General features: G+C 40.1%; 1 protein-coding gene across 2 annotated transcripts in view; it reads right to left on the minus strand.

The window, feature by feature from the left end:
* Nucleotides 1-362: 362 nt before the first annotated feature.
* The window catches only part of URI1 (URI1 prefoldin like chaperone), a 47,913-nt gene continuing 37,121 nt past the window's right edge, over nucleotides 363-11,154 (minus strand). For both annotated transcript variants that reach the window (XM_070953011.1, XM_070953013.1), the window contains exons 6-11: nucleotides 10,891-10,951; nucleotides 9,620-9,797; nucleotides 7,900-8,167; nucleotides 5,671-5,813; nucleotides 2,171-2,435; nucleotides 363-1,215 (exon numbers count right to left, since the gene is read on the minus strand). In XM_070953011.1, the coding sequence (XP_070809112.1) occupies nucleotides 1,027-1,215; nucleotides 2,171-2,435; nucleotides 5,671-5,813; nucleotides 7,900-8,167; nucleotides 9,620-9,797; nucleotides 10,891-10,951 (1,104 nt within the window). In that variant the 3' untranslated portion in view covers nucleotides 363-1,026. The remainder of the gene's footprint in view (nucleotides 1,216-2,170; nucleotides 2,436-5,670; nucleotides 5,814-7,899; nucleotides 8,168-9,619; nucleotides 9,798-10,890; nucleotides 10,952-11,154) is intronic.

Here is an 11,154-nt window from a genome sequence, read left to right on the forward strand (position 1 = left end):
TTAGAACAACAATAAAAAGCCAACCTCCAGGAGTCCCCATGCGACCCGTTTTGGATGCAGGTAAGTGCATGAAGCGCGTGGAGGATCAGGGAGGGCGAAAAACGGGCCTACCAGAAGTTTGGAAAGGGCTTCCGGAGCCTGGGGAGGCCATTTTCACTCTCCCAGAAGCTCAAGGAAAACCTGGGGAGGGCAAAAACACTCCCCCACCCCGCCGTGGTACAGGAGCCCAACTAGGCCACACCCATCATGGCCATGCCCACCCAGAAACCGGGCAGAGAACCCCTTGCTAAAATTTTTGAAGCCCACTCCTGATTGCGTCCCTTGAGGAAAAACCATCTCCACTTCCGTTTTTTACTCGAAAAGTTTAATTTTACAAAATACAATATTTTTTTTTTCCCTTTCAAAGAAACATCCCTGCAAAATACATGAACGCGGCGTTCTGTTTCATAGATTCTATACAACTAAATCATCAGAGGTTTCCTACCTGCGGGAAAGAAATGATTTGTCAGCCGATACCTAAAAAGCAAACCTTTCCAAACAATAAGGGATATGTGGGGGTGGGGGGGTGGGGGGGGGGAGACAGCCTTAAAACATTATAAAGCGCATCGTTGAAATAGAAATGGTTGGTTCTACCTGAAAGTTGAAAAGTTTTTTTCAAGTAGCCCAAATGGTTTTTTTTTTTTTTAACTTCACATCTGGTACAAAACTGCTTGCGTTTAGCTTTGAATACGCACAACCAAAAAGCTTCATGAGAATTATTCTTTTGAAAATTATTCCATGTGCTGTTATCATAAGGCAAACATGTATAAAGGTGCTAACTGCACACGGGGATATTAAGAAAATAAGGTTTCTGAAATGCTTCTTCACAGATTTCTTTTTTTAAAAAAAAAAAAAGGAATATCAACAGGAGGTCTAAGTATGAACAATATGAAGTCAAAGCAATCTGCCGTCTTACTAGCTAGATACAAACCATCCCTTGCCACTCATTTTCGTGAAAATGACCAAGGTCCACTCTTTACATGGGCTCTAGCTTTTCTGTTGCATCCGGGCAGCTTTGAATTTTGAAACCCTCTTCGTCGTTTCTTCTGAAGCTTCGCAGAGAATCTCCTCACAGTTCCTCTCCAAAATGGTTGGCAGGACCGGATGAGCAATAACTGGGTGTGGTATTGAGGAGGGCGACAAAGGTTCCTTCTCGACAACTGTCCCTGAGAAAGCCTGCAAGAAAAAGAAGATGTTCCTGGAATAATCACATCAATGCTAAATTACCTTTCCTTCTCTTATTTTTTTTCAAAAGATCACCCAATTGAAGACCACGCAAGCATTCACAGTTTTATCAACATCGGGCACAATCCAAGATTGAAATTGGAGGTGTAAATGTTCCAAGAGTTGTTATTTATTCATTTGATTTTTATTATCCCACTCTTATTGTTTTTATAAACAACTCAAGGCGGAGAACGTACAGTAGTGGCCAAAATTGTGGAAACCTTTTAGGAAAAGTGTATTTTCTAAAACTAACTAGTAACAGCACTTTTTTTGGAGTAGTACCATGAAATTATATATCGATGGAAAGATAATTTAATCAAGAATGTGATGCAATAGCTTTTATGAAGGATTTGCTATTAGAATAGCAGTTACAGTATAAAGAAGAAAAGTGAAACATGTAGAAAAAAAACGAGATATACAAAAATGATCACCACAGAAAAAATGAGATATACAAAGGTGATCACCATGTCAGTTAGTACTTCGTTGGGTAACCTTTACCATGAATTACGGCCTTACAACGTCTTCCTATGGAATGAACCAAGTCTTTTAGTTCTGCAGCTGTTATCATGTGAAACCAAGATTGAATGATTGCTTCTACTAACTGGGTTTTATTGCTGGGTCGCTTCTGACTAACAAGTTTCTTTAGTCGGCTCCATAGATTTTCAATTGGATTAAGGTCTGGGCTATTCCCAGGCCATTCCAGCAGTGGAATAGGATTATCTTGAAACTCCAAAAAAAAAGTGGTGTTATTAGCCATCAAACCTCAAAAATACACTTTTCCCAAAAGGTTTCCACAATTTTGGCCACTACTGTACATAATGTTCTTTCTTCCTCCTCTTTTCCCCACAACAATAATCCTGTGAGGAGGGTTGGGCTAAGAGAAAGTGACAGGGCCTTCTTTTTTTACCTCATACATTCCTGACAAGGGAGGTGCTTTTCTAGAAAGGGGACTCTGTTCCCGCTGTTCTTCCTCCTCCTCTTCCAAGATGCCCTCACTGTTGTCGCTATGGGTCGCGTCCTCATAGCTCAGACTTCTCAAAATTCCTCGTCTGTCGTCAAACTCGGTGATGCTGCTCTCGCTGGTATCGCTGCAAACACTGTTCTCCCGGCTTCGAGACTTCAAAATTGATTTACGAGGGACATATTCTCCATTCACAACATCAACAAAGACTCTGCAAAGGACAAATGTTAGCTTTAATAAAGTATTTGGAAGAAGAGAGGAGAGAAGCGTATGACAAATTCACCATAATTTCACCTCATCTTGGGGACAAATTAATTACATTACTGCTTTACCTGCTCCTCCTTTATCCTTTTAAAAAAAAAGATACTCAAGATCGTTGGATCCTACTGGGAAAACCAAATGTTGTTTTGCCTCTCCTAACAAAATGAAATTCAATGGTGAAAAAAGTAAGCTTCTACATTTAGGCAAGTAAAAATAAATGCACAGGTACAGTATAGTATAGATGGCACCTCGCTCAATAGTAGTAACTGTGAGAGGGATTTTGGAGTCCTAGTGGACAACCATTTAGATATGAGCCAGCACTGTGCTGCAGCTGCCAAAAAAGCCAACACAATCCTAGGCTGCATTAACAGAGAAATAGAATCAAGATCATGTGAAGTGTTAATACCACTTTACAATGCCCTGGTAAGGCCATGCTTGGAATACTGCATCCAGTTTTGGATGTAAAAAAGATGTTGAGACTCTAGAAGGAGTGCAGAGAAGAGCAACAAAGATGATTAGGGGACTGGAGGCTAAAACATACGAAGAACGGTTGCAGGAATTCGGTATGTCTAGTTTAATGAAAAGAAGGACTAGGGGAAACATGATAGCAGTCTTCCAATATCTCAGGGGCTGCCACAAAGAAGAGAGTCCAGCTATTCTCCAAAGCACCAGAAGGTAAGACAAGAAGCAATGGATGGAAACTGAACAAAGAGAGAAGTGACAGAGAACTAAGAAGAAATCAGTGGAACAACTTGCCTCCAGAAGTTGTGGATACTCCAACACGGGAAGTTTTTAAGAAGAGATTGGACAACCACTTGTCTGAAATGCTATAGGGTTTCCTGCCTGAGCAGGGGGTTGGATTAGAAGACCTCCAAGGTCCCCAGGTCTAATACAAGCAATGGGCTAGAAGATCAGGCTTCACCCCAAAATTTGACAATAACCTCTATAAAATTGAACCAACCTCTTATTCAGGAATTGGCTTACTCAGCCTGAAGACTCTCTAACGTGACTTGGTTAGATCAGATATCAGCCCAAAATGAAGCCGTAAAAGTAAATGATTTGTTCTCTGCATATAAATAAGTCAACATTGTTATGCTTTAAACTTAATAATTTACACTCTGTGCTTCATAGTTCAACTCTAGTCATTCTCCTCCCACATTAAACAATAGTTGCTGGTTTGCAAATGACCCTGGACAACTAGTCATGTTTACATAAGACATCTCTAGCTTGGATTCTGGCTGGGTATCATCTCACCAGATTCAGCCCTTATACAGATGCTAAGACAGACCTATGAATGTGAGAATGGAACATGGAATCTGACCGATTCCATGTTACATTTCAAACTAGCTCTCTGCCCCCATAAAGATGATCCCTAAAATATGCCCCAACTATTTTAATTCATTGATCAATTGAGAAAGGTTTCTTTAAAAAGCGGCAGGAAATATTACGAACATGGATTCCTAACTTGAAAATTGAGAAATCGTACTGAATCATCTCTGTATGATTTTTTAACATTTTTAACATTCTAATATCCTGGCTTTAAGTTCCAAACAGGCAGTGGCTGAGTTCTCTTAATAATCTGCATTTTAAAATATTAAAGCAATACCTGTTAAATGTCCCCAAACTGGCAGACAAATAACATAAACCAGGGTTATTAATTGTTTTCCCCAACTCCCTTCATGTCATCTTATCAGATCATTTATAGGATAAATAACGATTAAGTATGAAAACCACAAAACAGATAGGCCTAAAAAGAATAGAATAGAATAGAATAGAATAGAATAGAATAGAATAGAATAGAATAGAATAGAATAGAATAGAATAGAATAGAATAGAATAGAATAGAATAGAATAGAATAGAATAGAATTCTTTATTGGCCAAGTGTGATTGGACACACAAGGAATTTGTCTTGGTGCATGTGCTCTCAGTGTACATAAAAGAAAAGATACGTTCATCAAGAATCATAAAGTACAACACTTCCAACACTTAATGATAGTCATAGGGAACAAATAAGCAATTGAATCATACTAGGAAACAGTCAATATAAATCTTAAGGATACCAGCAACAAGGTTACAGTCATATAATCATAAGTGGGAGGAGATGGGTGATAGGAACGATGAGAATATTAGTAGGAGTGCAGACTTAGTAAGTAGTTTGACATTGTTGAGGGAATTATTTGTTTAGCAGAGTGATGGCGTTCGGGAAAAAACTGATCTTGTGTTAAAGGTGTTAAAGCTGCAGGAAGACACTACCGATAGTACGTCCTCAATTTCTGGCCCACAATGAGGGCTAGAATTTCTGTTGCTGAGCGAGTAGTCACACCCGATTTTATGATCTTTTCTGACGCAGCTGTTAAGCAAAACACCATACACTTGTTAAATGACTTGTGCGGTCGTTAAGCAAATCCTGCTTTCTTGCTGGTCAGAAGTCAGTTGGAAAGTTGCCAATGGTGATCACGTGACCCTGGGATGTTGCAATCCTCGAAAATACATGCTGGTTGCCAAGCACCCAAATTTTGATCACATGATTGTGGGAATGTGAGGATGCTGCAATAGTTGTAAAACGCAAGGACAGTTGTCACATATTATTTTTCAGTTTGAGGTTATAACTTCAAACAGTCACTAAACAAATGATTATAAATCAAGGACCTCCTGCGGACATATTATTTCCACTCAGTTAAGATTAGCTGCAAATACACAAACATACACCCTTTGCAGGACGTTAACTTTCACAATGTTCATACCACAGGTGAAATCCAGCAGGTTCTGCAGAACTGGAAGCGGATTATTTTAAGCAGTTCAAAGAACTGGCAAATCCCACTTCTGGCTGGCCCCAGAATGGGATGGGAATGGAGATTTTGCAATATCCTTCCCCCAGGAGTAGGGAAGGAATGGAAATTTTGCAGTATCCTTTCCCTGGAGTGGGGTGGGAATGAAGACTTTGCAATAGCCTTCCCCCAGGAATAGGGAAGGAATGGGAATTATGCAGTATCCTTTCCCTGGAGTGGGGTGGGAATGGAGATTTTGCAATAACCTTCCCCCAGGAGTGGGGAGGGAATGGGAATTTTGCAGTATTCTTCCCGTCATGCCCACCAAGCCACGCCCATCAAGCCACACCACGTCCATCAAGCCACGCCCACGGAACCGGTAGTAAAAAAATTTGGATTTCACCACTGGTTCATACCGATAAATATCTGCTGGCGTTTTAATATTTGGCAGTTCTGTCGTCCCGTGTCCATTTCCGTTGCTGTTCTTCCGTTTCCGTTTTGCTTCTTCTTTCTTTTCACTGAATTTTAAAGTAGTATTTTTTCCCGTGTTTATTCGTACCTGATGTCAAAAAATACAGTAGTTGTGAGCATTCAGGAAGGGAACGGCGCAAAAGCAAAATCTTAATTCTCCTGCCAGACGAAGGAAATAAATCAAAAGAAGCCACAATATCAAATGTTGCTTGGTTCATACCATGAGCTAAGCCAATGTTGGAATAAATGTGGTTTATCGAACGCACAAAGGGTTGTGTTCATGGGACACGCTTAAGTCATAGCAACCACACCAGTTTTGACTGTGATTGATATGTCACTACATCCATGAAGTTGTACAGTGGGGTTTTTTTTTTCTACAATCCTTCCTTTAACTCAGCTATAAGAAGTTAAGAGAATTTTGCTTTCGTTTCTAAGAAGCTACGGTTTGTTGGTATGTGCAAACCTGCAACTGTAGTTGTCTTAAAGAAAGAAGTCAGCATTAGGAAATAAGGTCTGAGGCTGACTTATTCTCTTAATTAAGAATGGACGCAATTTGTCCAGCATCATGTATAACACTAAACTACAATGAGTTTGTAGAGGGGACACGGTGGCTCAGTGGCTAAGAGACTGAGCTTGTCGATCGAAAGGTCGGCAGTTCAGTAGTTCAAATCCGTAGGGCCACGTAACGGGATGAGCTCCCGTTACTTGTCCCAGCTTCTGCCAACCTAGCAGTTCGAAAGCACGTAAAAAATGCAAGTAGAAAAATAGGGACCACCTTTGGTGGGAAGGGAACAGCGTTCCGTGCGCCTTAAGCATTTAGTCATGCCGGCCACATGACCACGGAGACGTCTTCGGACAGTGCTGGCTCTTTGGCTTTGAAACAGAGATGAGCACCACCCCCTAGAGTCGGGAACAACTAGCACATATGTGCGAGGGGAACCTTTACCTTTACACAATGAGTTGAAAATGGAAAGAAAAGCGGATTATGATCTCCTTGCAAGCATGTCAAAGAAAGGAAGTTCTTGAATCCAACTCTTGTGCACAGTATGTAGCGTTAAACCACAGTTCAGTGTTATATTTGTAACCAGTGTAGTATATTTGATTTATAGGATGGTGTGAAACTAACTAATTATGGCCAGGTCAGTAAACTACAGTTCTTTTAAAAATGGCTTAGTTCAGGAGTTCTCAAAGTTTGCAAAACCACCACCCGCTAAAAAAGATAAATGAATTTCTGTGAACTTCCTCATGAATAAAACTAATGAGTTCACCGGGGTTAGAGCTGGGCAAGAAATAAATACATCACTTACTAAAAGATATGCAACTTCTATCATACTTTCCTGACAGGCTTACTTTTCTCCCTGCTACAGATAGATTGGTCACGTTTAGTTTTTGTCTTACCGCTCAATAAAAACGTCTCCATTTGGAAACGCTAAAAACTGAAAACAACCGATAAACATTCCAAGCTTGGCTAACATATACACTCCTATAGTTACTCCGATGTTGACAGATATATTACTACACACCACATCAGCAATCATCAGCCAGCAGGAAAGCATCAAGCAACCACAAGACTCCATTATAGCTTCCCCAATACTGGTAGTATAACTCCAGATATACCAGAGGAGCAATTTCAAGAGTTCTCACTTTTCATGGTCAAAGGTCTGGAATTCTTGGAGGTCCAGGTCCAAGACATCTTGAAGGACGCCAAGATAGAGAAGGCTGCTTCACAACACATCTTCTTGACAATACAAACCCTTTTAGGTTCCATGTGTTGGACCTGGGCTTCCAAGAATTTGATCATGCAAATTGAGAATTCTTTGAGGTCCAGGTCCAACACATTTGAAGGACACGAAGCTAGAGAAAGCTGCTTCGCAACACATCTTCTTGACAATACAAACTCTTTTAGGTTCCATGTGTTGGACCTGGAGTTCCAAAAATTTGTAACTGAGAATTCTTGGAGGTCCAGGTCCAACACATTTGAAGGACACGAAGCTAGAGAAAGCTGCTTCACAACACATCTTCTTGACAATACAAACCCTTTTAGGTTCCATGTGTTGGACCTGGAGTTCCAAAAATTTGTAACTGAGAATTCTTGGAGGTCCAGGTCCAACACATTTGAAGGACACCAAGCAAGGGAAGGCTGCTTCACAACGCATCTTCTTGACAATACAAACCCTTTTAGGTTCCACAGTGTGGGAGAAATATATTGTCGGCACAGCATTCTCACTAATGGCGAAATCATCTTCATCGTCACTGCCGTAATGATTGGGGCCATTAAGCTGACTTCCAAATGATTCAAAGTCGGTTACATCCTTCGGAAAGTTGCCCTGAGTGTTAGGTTTTTCTTCCTTCTGAAGAACATCTGGGTTTAACTTTTTGTCTTCTCCATCTTCTTCAGAGGAAGAGGCACCTTCTGCCTTTACATTGCTAGTCTCAGAAATCCTGGAGAAAGAATGAGCAGGGAGGGGAAAAATAAATGAAAGATGGATTTTTTAAGTCCTGAGATAAAATAGGTGATTTGTATGTCTTGCTCTGTTTTTAGGCTGTGGGGTTTGTTTGTTTTTTTTGTCAAATAATAATTAAATCAGACTAATGATTTTTAATTCTTTAGGGTCCTCTAGCACCATAAGAAAAGTCCTATATTGCTAAATCAGACCAGTTATACAATCATTTCCTTCCATGGGAAGACTGGACCTTTCAGAAAACCCTTCCCCTCCTGCCATTCATTAGAAGCTGAAATGCCAATGCCTTCTAAATTGGCAGGTTATTTATAAACATCATAACCAACCATCGCTGCCTTCATTCTTTCTCCCAAGACAAGTCATTCCTGAGATAATTTGGGTGAATTGGCCTGTCCTAGCAGTTTCCCCACATTTTTAAGATAACCATGTTCCTCCCTTTTGCAGAACTGCAAATCCCAAAGTTCCCTAGGAAGAATGAAGTCGGGAATAATGCACTTTAAGTGTTGATTGTGTCACTTGTTCATACAAGGTTCAAATGGCCCTAACAAGGAGTGGGGAGAATGTGTAGTTTACCCATGTAGTATGGCTGCAATATTATTATTTATCCTTATTATCTTCTTTACTCTCTCCCCCCACTTATTGGTATGATGATGCTGGTGATTATTACACTGTTGTTTTTGATATACACCAAGAGCTTCTGCACCGGAGCTAATTTCCTTGTGTGTCTAATCACACATGGCCAAATTAAGTATTCCTATTCTATTCTATTCTATTCTATTCTATTCTATTCTATTCTATTCTATTCTATTCTATTCTATTCTATCCTATCCTATCCTATCCTATCCTATCCTATCCTATCCTATCCCTATTCCGTTCCATTCTTATTCTCCTCTATTGTATTCAATTCATATTCTCTTCTACTCTACTCTTATTCTACTCTATTCTTCTCTCTTCTCTTCTTTTCTGTCTTCTACTCTACTCTACTCTACTTTACTCTAATTCTACTCTGCCCTACCCTACCCTTCTATTCCATTCCATTCCATTCCAGTCCAGTCCAGTCCAGTCCAGTCCAGCCCAGCCCAGCCCAGCCCAGCCCATTCTTATTCTATTCTATTCTATTCTATTCTATTCTATTCTATTCTATTCTATTCTATTCTATTCTATTCTATTCTATTCTTATTCTTGTCTACTGTACTCTTATTCTACTGTACTCTTCTCTCTTCTTTTCTGTCTTCTACTCTACTCTACTCTAATTCTACCCTACCCTACCCTACTCTACTAAATTAAAGCAGATTATTCCTTTCTCCATTCTTCTTAGGATCTAAGGATTCCCACTTGCTTTAGTGCAAAGAGAAAACCCATTCACAACTTAGTTTCTCTTCTAAATATTCTCCCTTCTTCTGGAAACTCCCATAGTCCATGCTTAAAGTACCTGCTGAGTTCACCGAGGATTTGCTCTTCTCTTTCCAGTTCATCAAGTCGGGCCCAAAGGTCCTCTTCTGATTTTAAGTCCCCATTGGATTTTTTATCTGTTCCGCTCTCGTCAGCATTCCCCTCAAAAGCACAGATTTTTGGTTTTGAATGAGGTCTGTGAGCAGTTCTGTGCTTTCCTGAAGAATTAAATAAGTGTTTTGTTGTGATGTTTGCCTTGGTAAACATAATTACCAGACAATTCAAAGGTTTTATTAAAGCTTTCGTGTAGTTCTGCTAGTAAACCAGAGATGCGATAGCAAACAAATAAGGGGTTGCTATTATCCAAAAGGAAAGCTTGTATTATTTTCAAAGAACAGTAACTTGAGACAATGGGGAGGGGATTCAGTGCCGTCCATTATTAATCACAAGATGCTGCCTTCTCCTGGATCAAGCAAAAGAGAGCCAGTTTGGTCTAGAGGTTAAGAGTAGAAACCAGGAGACTCTGAGTTCTAGTCCTGCCTTAGGCATGAAAACCGGTTGGGTGATTTTGAGCCAATCACCAGGAGACTCTGATTTCTAGTCCCGCCTTAGGTATGAAAGCCAGTTGAGTGACTTTAGGCCAACCACCAGGAGACTGTGAGTTCTAGTCCCGCCTTAGGCATGAAAGCCGGTTGGGTGATTTTGAGCCAATCACCAGAAGACTTTGACTTCTTGTCCTGTCTTAAGCATAAAATATCAGTAATATTTGTTTAGCAACTGCCTTATTTAGTAACTTTGGCAGTTACGACAGTGATGAAGAAGTAACTTTGTGAACCAATCCTCGCATTTAGGACCTTCACAGGTCTGTAAAGTGAAGTAAAGCTGGAGTAAGATCATAAGCAAAGTCACCGTTTCGCTTGCGGGCTGCTTTGCTCAATGACCAAGTTCCAAACTGCAATCGCTAATCAAGGACTTACCTCTAGTCAATTTTGAACACCTCTAACTTAACACATTTTGCAAGAAAGCCCAGCGACCCTTCAGAAAAAAATAAAAAGAACCTCATAAAAAGTTTCATTTATTTAGGATGGGCTATATCTGGTCCCTGGCTAATTGTGTGAATATGCAAATACATGGATATATATTCTGTTTTTTGAGAGCCTCTGCAGAAACCTAACCAAACACATCATAGGTCACTACTTTAAAGTGGCCATAGATTATTTTCAGCATCATTATACCGAACATAAAGGGAACAGAAGCATTTCCACAAGCCAACTGGTGTCAAAAAACTAGGATAGAGGAAATAACGCTCACCTTTCATTTCAGGCTCACCACTTTCTGCGATTTCTCTGATATCAACCACATCCCCTGCTGCCTGGTAGGAAAAAATAAATAAATTAGTCTATTTTTACAAGATGACCATTTAATGCCTTGTGGGCAAGTTATTTCCAGCCAATATCAGAAGTCCAGGAGCTCTTCTAAACTGGTTCAGACATCAGACACACCAATTGAAAGAAAGTTCAGGAACTGTTTGTAACACGATACAGGGTGAATTTATTTATTTCGAGCTTGTATATC

Source organism: Pituophis catenifer, unplaced genomic scaffold (genome assembly GCF_029215685.1).
Source record: "Pituophis catenifer annectens isolate HBS135680 unplaced genomic scaffold, rPitCat1.0.hap2 SCAF_13, whole genome shotgun sequence".
In the NCBI taxonomy this organism is placed as follows: Eukaryota; Metazoa; Chordata; class Lepidosauria; order Squamata; family Colubridae; genus Pituophis; species Pituophis catenifer.